At 40.7% G+C, this 20506-nt stretch overlaps 1 protein-coding gene and 1 long non-coding RNA gene across 2 annotated transcripts in view; one reads left to right on the plus strand and one right to left on the minus strand.

The window, feature by feature from the left end:
• The window catches only part of sgcd (sarcoglycan, delta (dystrophin-associated glycoprotein)), a 235051-nt gene extending 226187 nt beyond the window's left edge, over positions 1-8864 (plus strand). The window contains exon 8 of the mRNA XM_078551045.1: positions 40-8864. Coding sequence (XP_078407171.1) covers positions 40-216 — 177 coding nt within the window. The 3' untranslated portion in view covers positions 217-8864. The remainder of the gene's footprint in view (positions 1-39) is intronic.
• On the minus strand, positions 7133-10938 carry LOC144685970 (uncharacterized). The gene is made up of 3 exons (XR_013577825.1): positions 10908-10938; positions 9035-9097; positions 7133-7248 (listed from the first exon to the last, which is right to left on the minus strand). It is a non-coding gene; the product is annotated as an uncharacterized LOC144685970 (long non-coding RNA).
• Positions 10939-20506: the final 9568 nt, after the last annotated feature.

The raw sequence follows: 20506 nt of genomic DNA on the forward strand, positions 1-20506 counted from the left end.
GATCTCATTTTTCATGGGTTTTTTTTTTCTCTCTTTCAGATCACTTTGGAAGCCAGACAAATAAAATTACCTAGACTACCTATGGGGTCATACAGTTCCTCATCGTCTGCTCGACAAAATGTCTTTGAGGTTTGCGTCTGCCCAAATGGAAAACTGTTCCTTTCACACGCAGGGGTGGGCTCCACATGTCAGATAGACAGCAGTGTCTGCCTATAAAGGAAATTTTTAAAAATACCGTACAGGGACAAAATCCACAGCCATTGCCAGCAATGTTCAGGTCTATCGCATTTGGACGGTTATAAGTGACCGTAGCTGCGTGGCGTGAGCCTGCTGGACACCTTGGTTGGAAATGGTCTCCTAAATAGACACTTTGTGCTGACTGTCTTCAAACCCTGTTAAAATATTGTTTCAGTATAGGGGTTAAAAATGAAAAAGAAATCATTTATACTGAGACATGTTACTATAACATCTCTGTTCAAAGAGGGTGAAAAACAAATGTATGCCTTTGCCTTAACTGAATGCACTCAGCAAGGAAAGCACATTATTTTTAAGTTTCATGTGTGTAATTGGGAGTGCAAAGATTACAAAATGTGTAAACTGATCAAATCCCAGTACTGAAGTTAAACCCAGTAATCATCAGGTTATGGACTGTAGAAGTTTTGATTGTGTATATTAGGAACAAAAGGAGGTGGCTTAGCAGACGTCAGGGCAAGATACAGCTCATTTATTTTCAAATTTTAAGGTAGAGTGGCAAGTTGGTGTGCTGGCAGGTGTCAGTAATCACAACAATCCTGCTTTGAGGGAATTTTTTGTGGTACGTTACCAACGTACCCCAGTTATTCTGTTTCTTTAAAAACCTAACATAATTAAATGTTGACCCATTAATAAATTCTTCAGTTTTTAATTCAGTTTTTTGTTTTTGGAAAGTTTGTCGAATCAACCTAGGCCAACACTTTAATGCAGTACAGAGAGAGTACTGCATTGTCAGAGATGCAATCATTATATTGAGGTATTAAAGGCACTCTCTGCCTGCTTTTGTGGATGTAAAAGAACTCATGGCACTATTCAAAAAACATGTGCCCTCCTTAACCAATGCCGCCATAAAAATATCAGTTGCACAAACTGGTCATTCATCACAGTGCTATTTGCAAGACAGCTTCCACATTTCTATACATAATAGTGACGGCATTTCAAAATAATTAATTGTATGTGAGATGCTTTTGAGAGACATAATAAGCTACATAAACGTAAGACCTTTCTTGTTGTAACTTTAACAATATTTCAACATTTGCTTTTAAAAATTATTGCAGGATCATTTTGATTTTTCACCCCCAAAATATTAATTTTGACTTTTTTTTTGTTGTCACTGTAGATATTTTCCTTAATCATTAATTGAAAAAAATCTGAAGAATTTTTGAGAGGAGTATCTTCTCTTATTTTTCTCCCTCCTTTTTCGTCTCAACTCATCTCCAACTGGTCAGACCATCTGGAGACTGGTTCCAGGCTTCTACGAATCTTGTTCAATAGCCAGTTGCTTGCACAGGAACATGACACTAGTCTCCACAGGTAAATTTGGGGGCAGAAAAGAACATTCCCTCCCATTTTACCAGTGACAAAGTGGCTGGTCTTCCCTTGCCACTTTTCAGTCAGGCCAGGCTCACTAGATAGGAAATCCAGTCGGCATGCAGCAAGTCGGAGTCTGAGTCATAGGTATTTGGGATAGTGTCTTCTTCATTGAAGGCTGCTAAATTATTTAAACATATAGATGGAGTTATTAATTAGTGAATCCCCACTACATCCCAGAATATTAAACAGTTTGCAATAGGAACATTTGGGAAAAAGTGATTTAAAAGCAATTATATCACTGAGTCACTGAAAGCATTTGCTACTTTTTGACTCTTACCTCAGTTAATAAAGATAAGTTTAAAAAAAAACTGATTGAAATCATTCAAGTTGCAGCATATAAACTGTCTTCTGTGATCCAAACTCATCATAGCCATCAATACATAAAGCAATGTAACTTGCTGAACAGATAGCTCCAATAGTTGAGCCTGTGCAGAGATAACCAGTAAAAATGTTAATGTCTATTTAACCATGTTGACATTTGAAAAATAAATAGCCAGATTAAAATCAACATTGAAATAATAATTGATTTTTTTTGAAAATCCGCAGGAAACTGATTAACTAACTGATTTTACAGCCGTTGATGTAATGGACTACAGTCTACAGCCTGCTGATTGTGGGGGAACTGTAATCAGTGCACTCCTAGTGTGTATGTACTGGTGTGTTGTGGTAGATCAATAGAAAAATATTTTGAGGTTTTTATATATATTATATACCTATTTTATGGCTTTGAGTTACAGAGTAAGAAAGAGTCACAGACCAAAGACTGATGGGAATTCAGCCACACTGTCCATGTATCGTATGGTGCTTACTTTCATGACTCTGTGAGGGCTTGTAAGGTGTTGACTTACATCCTGTCAATAGGTACAAGACCAAGGCAGACCACAATGGCAGGATTTGCAGAAATGAGCAAAAGACAATGGGAAAACTCTCAGGGGCAGGGTGGGAGGTGAGGCCAGATCAGTGGATATATATATTATACATGTGTATCATTTAAAATGTTTGGAGTTTTCTTCAAGAACCGGATGCAAATGTTTTAACACAAAGTCATGGGCAGCAAGTTACGTTGCATAAGACAATTGCAAGCTACAGTTAGTATTCAGGAAATCCCATGATGCCCATCAATACCAGTCACACACAAAGAGGAAACTGTTAACCATTAAATGGATATTGCCTGGATACTGCAAAGTTTTCAACATTTTCCCCCCTTAATTATTCCTGCACTTATCTGGATTTTTTTTTTTGTAAAACACATTATTTTCTCTCAGTTTCCCCATTAGAATCATAACCTTCCCTGGTCCTTTTCCCTGGGCAGGCTGTAGCATTGCTATTCTATAACTGGCCACGATTCACTGTCTGAGAGTGACTCCTAGGGATAATCAGAACAACTTAAAGTCATATTTTTATATTTTCCCATCCCTTATGATGGAATGGGTGACTCATGTATCCAGCGTCATCATACAGCTTAGGTTGGCTGAGTGCATGAGGAGGCCAGACCCTGCCACTGTCTACACAGCGCTACATCCACAGAGTTCTGAGATCCTTCTGGATCGTATCACCCCTGCAAGGTTTTTTTTTAATGTTTGCCTTGCATATCGCATTATCTGCATAGTTAGAATTTAAACTGGAGCAGAATCAGGCTTTTTAAAACCTTTTTTTTCCTGGTGGACGCCTGATTATCAGTCTGCTGTACACTATGATGTTTTCACAGACGGACCTTGTGGTCACAGAGAATAAAGCCTGTTCATTTTGGAAAAATCAATGTGTTCTTTTTATAAAAAAAAGACAACAGCAGCTTGAGACTGATTTTTCTCACGGGTGGGGGACGGGGGGGGTGCAGGATTTTGGGAATGGAGTGCTGACAAAAAATACCAGTTACCTTCTTAAGGTTAAGATTTATTATTTCCACAAGACCCATCAAAAGGACCTTCCAAACCCGCAACCTCTACCACCTAGGACAAGGGCAGCAGATGCATGGAAACACCACCACCTGCAAGTTCCTGTCCAAGCCACTCACCATCCTGACTTGGAAATATATCACCGTTCCTTCATTGTCACTGGGTCAAAATCCTGGAACTCCCTTCCTAATAGCACGGTGGGTGTACCTACACCACATGGACTGCAGTGGTTCAAGAAGGCAGCTCACCACAGCTTGTTAACAACAAAAAAAACATTAAGTGAACAGGCCCATCTGCCACCTCGAATAAATTATGGTTTAGTGTGATTGCTGGTTACTAGCAGATACTTATAGTAAAACAAGTGGAACTATTAATGAAATGGCACCATAAAATTTCTAGTACAGAAATCGGCCCAACTGGTCTAATTTTGGTGTTTATACTCTATACAAGCTTCTTCCCACCCTAAGACCATAAGTATAACCTTCTACTCCTTTCACCCTCAAGTACTTATCTAGCTTCCTCTTAAATGCATCTATATCAATTATCTCTCCTGTTCCATGTGGTAGTGAGTTCCACCAGAAAGATAAACCTTATCAATAAATCCACTCACAGGTTCATTCCACTCTCCGCTTACAGATACCTGCCACTCTTACAAATGAGGAGGATGCCACAAATAGTACTTTGGCCTTTAATGTCACTGCATTTGAGATATTTGTAAGCTTTTGTGTTTCCTCCAACATTTGATGGCACCTGATGCATATCAATTCTGTGTTCTGTTAATTCAAATTCTGTTTATTCAGTGCAACATCAAAGCCTGGGAAAATGGTAGGAATTATTCTGAAAAAAGGCATCGATCATTGATGGAGTTTTGCATCCTGTTTATAAGAAACTTGTTAGATGGTGTTGCCTGGTTGTGTTTTGATACAGAACAACTTTAATCCTCAGACGCTGTTGTAAGAATTCTTTGAGGGCCCCTGGTGTGTTGCAAGATTGTAAATTTGTTTATCAAAGCTTTCTCGGGTTAGTGTTCGTGGCAAAATTGTAAACATATTTTAAAGGAACACATTTACAATATTACTACACATAAGGGCCAGAGGTATTTTTGTCCTGCTATTAGCCAGTAGCAATTTTGCACTATGTCATGCAAAGCGTCTCTACACTTGTTGATAAAATCCTAATATTTCTGCATTTCCAGCACCTTCTGTTCGACCCTAACGATCTTCTAAAGATGGCACTGCCAAGAAATTTTGTCACTCATTAAAATCTTCTTACTGTGGGTGAGCTTGCTTTAACGGTGTTGTTAGGTTTGGCAATTGAAAGCTGTTGTCTTGTTTGCTGCGATTTCCTTCCTATTGTGATCTGTTGTCCAGTACATCTGTGATTTCAGCTGTGAGTGAAATCCAGTTTGCAAAGCCTGTAAGATTAAATGCAGCAAATTGTTGGTGCAAAACAGATGAAAATAGTCATGTGGACCCAGAACTGCAAGACTTAAAAAAATCTTTCACCTTCATTATATCACAATGAAGCACTTTATTCCCAATTCTCAGCCTCGAAATAAGAAAAATGTGTGTTTTGTTTTATACTGAAATGCATAACATAAGTGTCTATTTTTTTGAGTTTCAAAGTTTCTTTCTTTCACCACTCCTTTTTAGATCTTTTAGGCTTTGTTTCATTATTCAGCCTAGAATCTCTGAGGGTGTGGTGAGACTGTAATTCGGCAGTACGTGTAAGTAATTTGGATTAGCCTTCCCCCCACCCCAACCTCATCCCCTCCTCCACCCGACTCAACTTCAATGTTCTGCCATTCCTCCCACCCTGTGGGAAAATGCCTTGATGCCCGTTTCTCTCTCTCCCTGCCTCTCTTAGTCATTTTGCCTCAGGTCAGAAACTGAGCACAGGAGGATTACAGGGCGCAAATCTAGACTGTTACCACTCTGTGGTTGTCCTATTGGCCAACCACATGATCTATAACAGTGTAATTCATAGAAATCTGTGCAATGTGACTTTTTTTAGCTTTTACTTCTGTAGTGCCCTTGTGAGAGTCTTAAGTGACTTACTATCTCTTCACATGCAGGTGCTCTTCAGACAATCCATGATGGTTACAATTTCAGTCTAAGGATGTAATAATTGTCTTTTTTCTTGTCAACTAACACCAGCAAGCTATAGCTTCAGTGAGTGATGTCAAGAGGATGGAGATCATGCCGGTTTTAATTTGTGCACAGGTTATATCAATCAAGTAAACTAAAAATAAAAGAGGAACAAAAGACAGGAATATGCATTTCCAGGCTCCCAGCCAATGACCTGAACAATGAACTGGTTAGAGCACAGACTGGTGAGAGGGAGGACAGAAGGGCAGCAGTAGAAAGACTTAATGGTTCTTTGGAAAAAAGTCAAAAGAACTAGGACATGATAATGACCCGAGGAAACTTTGCGCAAAAAATAACTTAAGATGGAACTTATGCCCAGGTCAGTGAATTAACTGAAACATGACAAAGATGAGTTTACCATTCTATAGGGAGTAGAGGGATAATGGGCTTAGTGCCAAAACAGACAATTAAAAATGCCCTGAGTAGTTCCTGAACATACGATAAATGACAGAGAGGCTGACAGGTGGAGCTGTCTTATTTATTTCTGCTATAGTCTTTGGTTATTATAATACCTCTGGGTCACTTTAGAAGCCCTGAGATTTGAAGCATCAAGTGGTGCAACGTTATGGGTACTTACGCTATAACATGGTGGAACCAAGTAGAGTGATTACCTTGTTATTGCAAATCTCTTGAAATAAATTGGTTCTCTAGTCTTAGCAGAAACCCCATTAAAGTGATAGATGATTCCAAGTATTTGCCAGTGAGCCATCAAGAGAGGCTAAAAAAGCTCACTCTGGTCTCTGTGAGGTAGTTGTGCAGAACTAGGAAAAGTGAACAAAGGTATATAGATGTATAATAGGAAAACAATAAGCTTAAACTTAACGCAATTTTTTTTCACAATTTGCTAAATGATTGTTGAATCAAATCAACATCACAAAGCAAAAAAGACCCCCTAACTCAGCAGGAAATGTTGATCTGATACTAAAGGAGAGAGTTAAACAAATCCAAAAAATGAGACGTTGTAGGTAGGCAGAATGGGTTTTCCTTGTTTCTACTTGCTTATTGTATTATATTCTATAAAGCAGCTCAAACTTGATAAATTCACCAAACTGCTAAGTATAGAAACTCCAATGCTATGAGTCCATAATAACAAGTTTTTATGAAGGTTTACTTAAGATCCAGGCTGAATTTTGCTCAATTCATGCAAGTTGCGCTATCAATCCATATCTGAAGACAGTGAGGGAAAGAGTTCTAACTGTCTTAGGCAAGGTTTCTGCAGATTGAAGTACTTTTATTCTTGTTCAACAAACAACACCAACTAATGAAACTTAGACCTTTAGGTTGGATCAAGGTTGTAAGACAACTTTATTATTACTCTCTTCTCAAGTAAGTGCCATAGGGAGCCTAGCAGTTCCCATGAGAGTGCGTTGAATTCCAGTAATGCTAATAGTGGTGTCTCAGAAACTCACTCAGAGCATTCAGTGGCTCTAGATCATAAGACGTAGGAGCAGAAGTAGGCCATTTGGCCCATCGAGTCAGCTGTAGCAGTAGAATGTTGGACTTCAGTGCAGTTCAGAGTTAGATTATTAAGCCATTAGCTTGACTTGATGTCACATCACAGAGTGCTGAAGGTCTTCATTCTTGATGAGTGAAAAAAACAAATTATCAGGGAGACTTCACTGCATCATCCATAGCAACCAGGAGTAAACCCACTGTGCAGATCTTCCTGACTTAGCTGGAGGATGTCTGCATACAGGCAGAAGGCAGAAAAAGAGATAAAATGAAGGATTGAGTTTTAAAATATCTCTTCCTCCAACCTAATGTGTAATGTGTTAAATGTGGGAGTTAATGTTTTGTGTAAACATTATCCAACCTTTGCAATAACTTTGGTGCTTCAATCTAACTCTGAACTGAGTGCGATGTGAATGAACTCAATTTAGTAGAAGTGGTGTAAATTCAGAGTTAGTGATAAACTGGTATCAATATGACCAGCTAACATCTGGTGTCAAAATGTCCATTCTAATCTGGTAACAAAATACATTTTCTGACATAGTCTGGTGTTTTTTTTTATTTATGAGTATAGATTTAGGAAGCATTGTACTTACCCAAAGCTACAACTTGAAGGTGTAAGTAGCACAGTTGGTTTACTGTTGCCTTTTATCATTGGGAACCAGCCTCAAATCTAGCTGATGAATGAAAATCTTCCTGTCCTGATAGCTGTAAAGGTCCTACATGAATTTAGACTATATAAAGTAAACCATAACTTGGCATGATGTGGTGGTCTTCATTCAGATTCAGTAAAGATGGCTGGTATTGAAAATGGAAATGTCACTGTAATTCAGCATCAGGATCGTCTTCTAAGAATCGGTTTAAGGCTCGTTATTGGTCAGAGTAAGGAGAGCTTGATTCTGTAGCTAACTCATTCTACACCTCATCTGAGAATGTTTGATGATGATATTGGGGAGAATAGTGAAAAATGCATTTGTTCTGAGCATTAACATTCATCAGCTGGATCAGCACAGAAATTTACCCAATAAAAAAATGTTTCAAAATCAGAGAAAAAGTGCAACAATTGCATGTGATGGGAAAGGCCAAATGCTTCTCGGTAACAAGGAGGCTGCTACACTTGTCCGTGTTAGGATAGGCATGCATACTGCACATGGACAGAATGGATATGATGTCCATAAGTTTTAAAATTGAAGTGTTGGCCATGGAAACACCTGTATATGTCAGGGGAGAGTGATTCCTGTGGGTATATGCCTCTCTACATATCAGTGCAGATGTAGTGCCTGTACAAACCAAAATGGATGGACTTGGTTTCAAACCATTTCATTTCCACTTCAATCCATAATCAAAATCCTTTGAATTTTTGCTCTGTAAACAGAATGATGTTTGTGTCTCTATTATAATGATGATTATTATTTTGATTATCAACTGTGTGGATGAATGTTTGACTTTTCTTTCTGCAGTTGAGTATTTTAAACATGATGAGAAAATCCTTGCACACACTATGCAAACAGATAACATTTATATGAATTGCAATAATGCTATACATAAGAAAATCAGTTATTTTATTGTATTATGCTTTCTGTAAAAAAAAGAAAAACATAAGAAAAAAGTTTTCTATTTCTATTAGGGGGTCTGAACTGCAAATCCTGTAAACTGTATTCTGATCATATTTATACTCTCGCTGTTTAGAATCCTGAAAGTATGATTGAAGCTGTTCTGATGTAAATGATGAAGGCTCTGAAATGTTTCCTCTTTTCACTGTTGATTATCTTCTTGTTAGAATTTAAGTCTATTTTGCTTGACACTAGATGTTGCAGAAGGAGTGGAGCAAGTCTCCCAGAACTATCAAAGGCACTTTTATATTAAACCCATGCTGGTTGAAAGAGTGCAAGATGACAGGAGGAGCTCAGTACTCACACTGTGGCCAATGGCCTCTAATGTAATGCTGGCAAACTTCACCACTCCAACTTTGCATGAATCCTGTGAGCAAAGATTGAAGGCTCAGAATAGAAGCGTCTCTTTATATTAGCTCTCGAGGCAGGGACTGGAAACATACAAAGACACTTAAAAAAAAAAATCAGACAGCAGCATCTAGCAATTGTAGCTGTCCGACTGAGCAGTATTCTCCTGGAATCCCAGTGGGAAAGTAAATATGCCTTTGTGGGCATTTATTCCCTGCCCACCTGCAGAATCATTTCCCACAACGTTATACCTCAGTAATCACAACAGCGACTGGCATATGGACCAAAGTCCAGCCATCTGTTTGAGCATGCAAGTATAAACTATTTAAATACACAAAATTCAAAAATGGATTATCTTTATTTTTGAATCTAAAATGAAAGTAATTCCCATTTAGACAAAGCAATTACAAAATATGCACCTTACCGCTTTAGGAACCTGCTACAATTTTGGCAGATCATTGTATCAAACCCTTTTGGTAAGGGTGATATTGTCAATCAAAAAACTAACCTCTTCAGAATGGTTTTCAATCCATCCTAATTGATGGAATGAGTGTAATCTTTCTCTCAAAAATAAGCTTAGGTGATCCATGTCCTGGGTCAATAACAGAAAACTAACTGTCTTAATTGGATTGTTTATCTCATTCCTGAAGGCTACAAGGAGAGCCTGTGAAAGGATTGGAAATGCTCTTGGCTCAGTTGACCTTCTAAGTTGAGTTTACAAATCATTAAATCAATGTAGGTGGTAAATGTCTCTGCATTTAACTTGTGCTGTTCCTGATCCTAAACAGGAATTGGTCAAAGCTGAGAGCAGAGGCAAAGATTAAATAATAAAAGCAAAATACTGTGGATGCTGGAAATCTGAAACAAAAACAAAAGTTGCAGGGAAAACTCAGCAGGTCTGACAGCATCTGTAGAAAGGAAGACAGAGTTAACGTTTCGAGTTCGTATGACTCTTCAGCAGAACTAAAGAGGAATAAGAAATGTGGTGAAATATAAGCTGTTTAAGAGGGGTGGGGCAGAAGGAGCTGGATCAAGCTTCACCTGTCCCACCCCCCTTAAACAGCTTATATTTCACCGCATTTCTTATTCCTCTTTAGTTCTGCTGAAGAGTCATACGGACTCGAAACGTTAACTCTGTCTTCCTTTCCACAGATGCTGTCAGACCTGCTGAGTTCTTCGAAATATTAAAAAATGTTTGGGTAGATTTTCATCTGAACTGCCTGAGTGGTAGATTACCCTTTATAAAATCTACCTGCACTCTATTTGTTAATTTGAATGAAAATCAGGTGAATTCCATAAAGTGTGCACAATCTGCTCTGTCAAAATAATGTGCAATTGGTGAAAATGAGAATCCACCCATTGTATTTTAGTCTCTACCATAGACACCTCTCACCTTATAGTTTGGATTTACCTTCAAGTCTGGGTGTCAGCATTTAGTTTATGAAGAAGAAAAAAAATTGATGACAACGGAAGTCAACACTGTTACACAGACTGGTAGGATACTCCTTTACTGATGAATTCATTGGGATTATTGGAGGAGACACAGGCAAGGTATTCTCTCTCCAATGGGAAGATAACAGGGGAGGCCAATAAACATAAGCAATGTTCACATGTATCTCACATGAAGACTATTAATGCCAGAGATCAGGGAACATGGTCAACATTCTAACTATTGACTACATGCAAGTATAAACTATTTAAATACACACAATTCAAAAATGGATTATCTTTATTTTTGAATCTAAAATGAAAGTAATTCCCATTTAGACAAAGCAATTACAATGAAAAGTCTGGTGAAAAGACCACCAAAAGAGAGAAAAATAACTTACATTCCTGCACATCTCTGTTGCCTCTGCATTGTAAACATCATGAAAAAAATTCAGTTAAATCTGCTTACTGTACAGTGAATGAACATCTTAGTGGCAACCCTTAAAGTATGCACACATACTCACTACCAGAACATATTTTTTCTTTAGCATTTCCAAAAGTTATAGCAGTGCCCTAGAGTATATTTCTATTTCATAGGCTTTATAGATTTTTTGTGCAGTTTACAAGTGATGAGCATGTAGCATAGACAAACATTTGTATTTATATACAGGGGCTTATCATGTCTTTTGGAAAAGCCTCAAATGTACAATTAGTTAATTATTTGAAGTTCAGCCATTTTGCACACAGCATGTATTTATAGTGGTATTGATTGGAGGAGAAACTGTAGCCAGGAAAATCCTTATTCTTCAAGTGGCATCAATTAAACCCAAAGGATAGCACCTCTGGCAATGCAATATGCCCTAAGTGTCATATTAGGTTATTGGCTGAATTTTATTAGAGGAGGGGGTGGGGGGGTGGATGGGATTGGGATGCAAAATTCAGGAGGGAGCTTATCCCTCCTTGGCTGTTTTGTCCAATAGCCATTTAACAATTATCAGGAGTGGTGGCCACTGATGGGATGGCATCCAGTCCCCGAGGGTGATCGTTGACTTAGCTAAGTGGGGTGGGTGCGGGCATCATCAGGGCAAGGCTGGCAAAGGGACTGGGGGTTGGATGGGCCGGGATGAACAGCATGCGGGTAAGGGGAAACGTGGGTGTGGGAAGATGTTGGGGACCCTCCTGTAAGGGAGGCATCACCCCGGCTTGCTTCGCCACCGGCCCAACCAGTGGAGACTGCACACTTGGCATAAGCCTTCCCCACTGTGAGTTAAATCCCAGCAATGGTGAGAGGAGGGCCCGTAAGTGGCCATTAATTGGCCTCATAAGGGCCTCAATTCAGCCCATGGGTGGACGGGCCTCCCAACGCCTCCCCTGACACTGGCAAAATTGGGGTGGGTGGATAGGTGCCAGGAACAGCACCCACAACATTGGTCCCAATTTTACGACTTCTATCCCCACCTGCCAACTCCCGGGGGGAGCGGGGCTGCAAAATACAGCCCTATGATCTCAATTGCCTACTTGAGGTATGAATCACAACCTTCTTAGGCAAGTGTACTATCAGCTGAAGCTAATAGATTTGGGAGTGTTGATATTTATGGATCATATATTATGATCTTGCATTGATTTAAACAAGAGTGCATTAATCCTGGAACATGTTTAAACAATATTCATATGAAATACGAGCAAGATGTTAATTATCAATCAACATCATTACTAACTAAGGCCGGTTCGTGGATTATTTGCTTCCTCCACTATGGATTGGTGCCGTCATGCGAAGTACAGAAGAGTGGCTCAAGGATTGCCGTCTAATTTTTCTGCCAAGCTTGTTGAATGCCTGACCTCTATTCAATATCTTACTTCAGTGACAAGGCTGAGAGTGTAATCTGGACCTGAAATCCACTGGGCCACAAAATATGTGGGGAATCTTTGGAAATAAAACTGCTGCAAAGGATTTGCCATTAACTTGAACACACTTGTGCTTTCTTCTCTGTCAGTATTCATATTTCAAACCCAGTAAATGAAAATAGCACCAACAGATCAGGAGAAGTGACTGGATCTGAGAATGGAAGGCAGCTAAAATTAACATTGGTAGAGATACTGCAATTCATAAATGATATAGGGAGCTTCAGTGATGGTGTCATTTTTACTGTGTATATTAACTCAATCACTCTACATTGTTATGCTCTATAACACAGCCAGTTTCCCCAGTGATGTCATCAGCATTCATAGTTTCAAAAGAAAATATTTAGTGGAAAAAGAACATTATCCATTTGGAAGCTAATTACAATTCTATGCATGAGTTTAATTTTTAAAGGGGTTCTCTTTGCAATCTTCATTATATAAAAAAGGACAATGTATCTTTTTCCTTGCACTCTGGTAGATCACTGTCGAATAGACCGATCAATGCAATTAATTTAAAACACTGTTGCATGTCCTTTCGTTCAACCCAAGAATCGAACAAATTTGAATCCCAATGCAATTCGAGTTTTTTGGATGTCTATTAGCCCGATTATGTTTACAGAGATTAACTGGTTTGAAGCCCAACTTCAGACCATTGTCCCTTTGCATATAAAACACAGAAATGCTTGTGTTAATTGCCAGAGTCAGTTTGCAGTAGGGAACTACATGTTCTCTGGCAGAGACACAAAAAAATTGCATCTAACTTTTTAAACAGCAAAGAAATAGTGAAAATAAGGGTTAAAATTGCTTTTCTGGACATTATTGGGAGATTACAACTGAAATTAGATCCATTCAGGTCCCCCCGTTTGCCTCTGTAAATTTGTGCCTAATGTTCCTGGCAATCTCTTGAGCATACGCTGGAATATAAAATGCAGGTTTATCAAGCGTAAATCAATGGAAACAGTTGGGGCCCAAGGGAAAGTATGGAACTTGCACATGGGCCAGATGTTCACTACTGAGACAGATAGTTGAAGTAGGAAAATTTTCCAACTCAGTAGACCCAGCTCAGTTTAAACAGCCTCGATACATCCAATTTTCATTATAGGAAGGTGGGGATGGGATAGACTCAGGCCCACCAACCCTAGAACCAGATTGTAGGTGGCTGGGGGTCAGGCAAGTGCCAAAGCAGGCTGGTTGGTAGGCCTACTTTGCTTCTCTGGGGATTTTGTCCCAGTTGTTTTAAAAATTATTAGGCCATCCAGCCCTCACCCCTCAACCTCCTACACACTCCATGCCCCCTGAATACCACCTCACACCCACATGCCACCTCCATAGCCACATACCCAATATCCACTATGGGTAGACCTCAGCAGCCATGTGGAGATAAAAAATATTAAACTCCTAACAAATCGCAAATACATATGTGATACAGAACAAAAATCTCATGTATGTGTAGTCAAATTAGAAATGCATTCATCATGTACATAATTTACATTTTGATACAAATAGCATCCAGAGGAAGTCTTCTGGAAAGTCTTTCACAGTAAAAATCTTTTATTTAACGGTGAATCACAGGTTCATCTTGGGTAACAATCAAAGCTCAGTGCTACATGTTCTCTATCAAGCCTTCTGGGTATTTTTGGCTTGTCAAATGCAGAAACACATCGCTATGCTTAAGAGTTTCTGAACCAAGCTGTTGAGAAATCCATAAAGGTAGAAATTCTGTTCACTGAACATGGAATGCATACTGTCTTTACCAAGGACTCACCCTACTTACCCAATACTGGAAACCTTATGCAGTTCACAACAGCCAAGGCTAAGGGACCTAGAAGTATGTTCAGGTGTACTGCTGGAGTTCAGTCAGCTAAAAGCACACGTTCTATCTGCTTAACCTATCTGTACGCCTCAGGGGTTTGTCTAGCCAGGGGCACCCTACCAGTTTACACATTATCTGGAGTTGAGTGAAAAGAACCCCAGTCACAAACCTCCCTCTCCAACCAAACTAGCTAAGAAACTGGCTTAGGTATCAGATTGCCAATAGAAACAATGAGGGATGATTCCATTCCAAAACCCGTCACAAAATATGTCACTGTCACAGTCAACTTCGCTCCAAAGAGATCCTATCTATCTCCCCTGTATGAACATTAGTCACTAGTTAGTCTTTAACATTGACAAGAGTTTAAGCCTTTACTAAGTAGACAGGAACAACTAGTACAGACATGGTAAGCAGTAGAAGTCACCAGAGAACACGAATGCACTGTCACAAAACTCCTACCTCTATGCATAGCATATTACATGATAGTTCCATGATTGGAGATGTAAGACTACAGCAGCAGCAGTTTGGATGCTTGAACCCGATTATGGTAAGTGATTGTGCTGAGTACTTAGCAATTTTTTATTTAGACGATGCTTATGGTTGGTTTTGTGCTGGTGCTGGTGGTTTCTGTGCAATTCAGCATTGCAGGAGCGACCCAAAACAGGTGTTTTCCCCTTATTTGCACATCTTAATGGTCTAATGCCTGCTTCATGGGTAAAATATGTCTCTTGCTTGTCCTTGCTCAATATGGTTGGTCATGGACTTTGGTCAGAAGTATGCGCATACTTACTCCATGCCATTTCAGGGCCTTAGGAGACCACGTAATTCCTTAGAAATGACCATTATGGGGCTCAATTTAACATTGCAAACATGTCTGAGTCTCCTCTTGAGCTATGCATATCCACAATTCTATATTTAGGGGAATCCATCAATATATATCACCATTACCTATTGTCAAGATATTGACTTGAGCCATCAGATACCCAGGTGCCAATAACACAACGTCTGTTAAACTTCTTGCAGCCAGTTGGTGAGGGAGGAGGCCAGAAGTCAATCCTTAAGCAGTTTTGGATTTATTAATGACGTGAAATATTACAAATGTATTGCTCATAACTCTACAACCCACCACCAGTGTCAATCAGTGCCTCCTAATATATGCACTTATCCATTGAGATCCCCCCACCTGTAGACACTTGACCTCAATTTATACAATTAACAATGTTATCTGTGAAAAAGTGCACCACAGCTCTTAAAAAACATTCAATCCTGAGCTGCTAGGTGTCAGTAGGTTGTGAAAGGTGCATGAAGTTTAGCTTCAGCAGGAGTTCATCCCTAGTACAAAAACAAGCCATTCTGCCCAACCAGTGTCAGCTTTAATGCTGCACTGGAGCTTTCTCCCATCCTTCCTCATTGAACTCCATCATGGTAACACTCTATTCCCTTCTTCATCATATGCTTATCTAGCTTCCCCTTAAATGCAGTGTTATCCTTACACTATGTTATTCCTATCCCAAGCCAGTAAGTGAAGTATGAAACTAGGCACTAATACTGTTCTTGATAATATATTTATTCACAGAATGGAGCATTATCTATGCCTGTTTCCTAGCTACAAACCCAGTGCCCCAGCAGTCTCCCTTTATAAGTGCTCCAAGTACTTAATTAAACAATGTCCTTCAACTGTGTATATTAACAGTATAATTAACATACCATTAACACACTATTTGCCTCAACTATTTGTTATGGTAGCGAATTCCATATTATCACCACTGTCAGGGTAAAGAGGTTTTTTTCTGAATTCACTATTTGATTTCATAGTGACGACCATACATATATTGATGATCTCTTAGAGCAAGCTCAACATTAAGTAAGATGTAGTTCTCCAGGATATTTTAATCCATAATACATATATTGATGATCTCTTAGAGCAAGCTCAACATTAAGTAAAATGTAGTTCTCCAGGATATTTTAATCCTTAACTACTCATGTGAGAAGTGAGTTAGTGAAATTTATTTATTGCAAGAGTTTGGTGTTAATGGAAGATCTAGAATATTCGAACCCACCCAGGATTACAGGTATCTCCGGGACATACAGCGTTCCTCGGATTGCTGTTCCTATCGCATTCTGAGATCCACACTCAGTGCCATGCGCCGCCATATGAACACACTCGACCTCTCCCTCCAGCAGCACCGCCGCACCCTTTTTCAAAGCTGCGCGTGCCCCCAGTTTCATTTTATTCTTCGTCTCATCCGACGCCTCAACAAGAAACTTTTTCTCTTTCTCTCAAGTGCTAAGGAATGCAAGCTCCAAAAACTCATCGACACCAACACCCATCCAGGACCCTCCACCCCTGCCTGTCCCTCTGTCCCCACCCCATCTTCCAATCCCAGCCCTGGCCGGGTATTCACTATATCCCCTGACCTTCCCCTCTCCGACACTGAACGTTCAGTGCTCAGTAAAGGATTTAGTTTCATTCCCTTACGCCCTCATCTCAATGAATTTCAGGCTTGGCATGATGCTGAACTCTTCTTCCGCCGCCTTCGTCTCCGTGCTCACTTCTTTGGGAAGGAGTCCTCTCCCCGTTCAACGGATCCTTTTACCCACCTCCAATATTCTCCCTCCACCTGGACCCCTCCCTCTGGATTCTTACCTTCTCTTGATCTTTTCATTGAGAACTGTCGGCGTGACATTAGTTGTCTCAATTTCTCTGTTCCTCTCACCCATTCTAACCTGTTTCTCTCTGAACTTACTGCACTCCATTCTCTCAAGTCCAACCCTAACATTGTCATTAAACCCACTGACAAGAGTGGTGCTGTTGTTGTCTGGCGCACTGACCTCTACCTCGCGGAGGCTGAGCGTCAACTCGCAGACACTTCCTCCTACCTCTCCCTGGACCATGACCCCACCACTGAACATCAAGCCATTATTTCCAGGACTGTCAATGACCTCATCTCCTCTGGAGATCTTCCTTCCACAGCTTCCAACCTGATAGTCGCCCAACCTTGGATGACCCGCTTCTACCTCCTACCCAAAATCCACAAACAGGACTGTCCTGGCAGACCGATCATGTCAGCCTGTTCCTGGCCCACGGAACTCATTTCTGCTATCTTGACTCCATTCTCTCTCCCCTTGTCCAGTCCTTTCCCACCTACATCCATGATTCCTCTGACACCCTACTTCATATCAACAATTTCCAGTTCCCTGGCCACAACCGCCTCCTCTTCACCATGGATGTCCAATCCCTCTACACCTCCATCCCCCACCGGGATGGTCTGATGGCTCTCCGCTTCTTCCTCGAACAGAGGCCCGAACAATCCACATCCACCACTACTCTCCTCCGTCTGGCTGAACTTGTTCTCACACTGAACAATTTCTCCTTAAACTCCTCTCACTTCCTCCAAATAAAAGGTGTGGCTATGACTACCCGCATGGGCCCCAGCTATGCCTGTCTCTTTATGGGGTAAGTGGAACATTCCTTGTTCCAGTCCTACTCCGGCCCCCTCCCACAACTCTTTCTCTGGTACATCGATGATTACTTCGGTGCTGCTTCATGCTCTCGTCGGGACCAGGAAAAATTTATTAATTTTGCTTCCAATCTCCAGCCTTCCATCATTTTTACATGGTCCATCTCTGACACTTCCCTTCCCTTCCTTGACCTCTCTGTCTCAATTTCTGGTGATAGACTGTCCACCAATATCCATTACATGCCTACCGACTCCCACAGCTACCCCGACTACAGCTCCTCACACCCTGCTTCCTGTAAGGAATCCATCCCATTCTCTCAGTTCCTTCGCCTCCGTCGCATCTGTTCTGATAATGCTACCTTCAAAAACAGTTCCTCTGACATGTCCTCCTTCTTCCTTAACCGAGGTTTTCCACCCACGGTAGTTGACAGGGCCCTCAACCGTGTCCGGCCCATCTCCTGCGCATCCGCCCTCACGCCTTCTCCTCCCTCCCAGAAACATGATAGGGTCCCCCTTGTCCTCACTTATCACCCCACCAGCCTCCTCATTCAAAGGATCATCCTCTGCCATTTCCGCCAACTCCAGCATGATGCCACCACCAAACACATCTTCCCTTCACCCCCCCGGCGGCATTCCGTAGGGATCGTTCCCTCCGTGACACCCTGGTCTACTACATTCATTGCTCCCAATGCGGTTTCCTCTGCATTGGAGAGACCAAACGCAGACTGGGTGACCCCTTTGCAGAACACCTGCGGTCTGCCTGCAAGCATCACCCAGACTCCCCTGTCGCTTGCCATTTTAACACTCCACCCTGCTCTCTTGCCCACATGTCTGTCCTTGACTTGCTGCATTGTTCCAGTGAAGCTCAACGCAAACTGAAGGAACAGCACCTCATCTTCCAACTAGGCACTTTACAGCCTTCTGGACTGAATATTGAGTTCAACAATTTTAGATCTTGAACTCCCTCCTCCATCCCCACCCCCTTTCCGTTTCTTCCCCCTCCTTTTTGTTTTTTCCAATAAGTTATATAGATTTTTCTTTTCCCACCTATTTCCATTATTTTTAAATCTATACTTTTTATGCCCTTTTAGTCTTATTTCACCCACCCCCACTAGAGATATCTGTACCTTGCTTGTCCTGCTATCCATTCTTAATTAGCACATTCTTTTAGATAATATCACCACCTTCAACACCTCTTTGTTCTTTTGTCTGTGACATCTTTTGGTTATCTCCTCCTATCACTGCTTGCTTGTCCCAACAGCCACCGCCCCCACTTCTCCCCCACCCCCCCCCCCCCCTCCTTTAAACCAGCTTATATTTCACCCCTCTCCTATTTGTACTTAGTTCTGTTGAAGGGTCACGAGGACGCTAAACGTCAACTGTACTCTTCGCCGCCGATGCTGCCAGACCTGCTGAGTTTTTCCAGGTATTTTTTATTTTTTGTCTAGAATTTTAAGTTAGACACAGAAGGATGGCTGCAGAAAATTCTTATGGTATGTATGGAGCACAATATGTGGACCATCATAGATCTTTAGTGTATTAAGCAGCAGTGGACTTGCCAAATTATGTAGGAAAATTGAGTTTCTGGAGCAGAATTGCAATTCACCATAGCTCACAGTGGTCATAAAAGGCAATGGTGGACAGTTCAGCAAAATGTACATATAAATAAAGAACCTCATGTCTGATTGTAACCGACTTTATAAAACTGGGCTGCCCTGAACTGGCTGCATTTAGGAAAACTAGGTCTACACGTGGCCTAACCAGCGGTCCTTAAAAGGACTGATGCAGGCCACCACCAAATACTTGACTTAAAAAAATACTCCTCTGAATGTTGAGTGGGGAGATGCAGGAATGATCCTCCAAGCTCCACATTAAAATCACCAGCCACTGCCAGTTACTGCTCACCCTCCTGTCAATACTGCCTGCCTTCCTCTCCCGATCATTGCCTCCTGCACTCCCATTTGCTGCTGTCCCCCACTATTTGTTGCTGTCTTTATCTTGGTCACTGCTTTGCTACTCCCAGTCACTCAATCCCTTCTGATCACTTCCCGCTCTCTCCTAAGATCTACCTGAGAGCCATTGCTGGCCAAAGACATCAAGTCACCTTCACCAGTGATCTGCCTGAGGATGCTTTGATGTAAATGGGGCCCAAGGTCCAATATCAGATGGCAACACAAATCATTTTCTAGGCTATCTGCTCACCTCCTGTACTTCTTAAGCCTTGTTAATTTTATAGTTGTCCTTTCATTCTCTGATCAAAAATTAAATTAAATAACATACTTATAATTAAAATAGCCATGCTTTCAGCATTTTGGAAACCTGGATCATAGTTCCTCCTACACTTCTTACAATTCTATCACCCTTTCTTCTTAATCTATCTTCCTTGTTCCTGTTTTCTGGACTCTGTCCAACATATAAATCAAATTCAGGATCAAATGCTGAAGAATGCCCACAATGGTATAGCTACCTCCTTACTACTGTATTATAGAAAGTAAAAATAATCAGTTTCAACTTCTAATTGTTTGCCATTGAGATACAGTGCGAGGCTTGAACTGTATTGGGCCAGCAGACTCATATTCACTGAACGATGAGTGATTGACTTTTGTCCATTCCAATTTCCTAAATGTCATGCATCGTTATGTGTACACTACATCTTGCCTTTACAAAGATGCTTTGCTTTACATTTCTCCACATTAAATTGGAGTTTTGTCCCTTAGGCCATTCTCCCCAGTTTAAGCTTCATAATATTGCTGAATAAACCTCTACTGTATTGTTAATGAGCAGCGTAAAGTGCAGGATAAAGAGTAAGGAACATGCAATGGAC

This window comes from Cetorhinus maximus, chromosome 10 (assembly GCF_964194155.1).
Source record: "Cetorhinus maximus chromosome 10, sCetMax3.hap1.1, whole genome shotgun sequence".
Classification (NCBI taxonomy): Eukaryota; Metazoa; Chordata; class Chondrichthyes; order Lamniformes; family Cetorhinidae; genus Cetorhinus; species Cetorhinus maximus.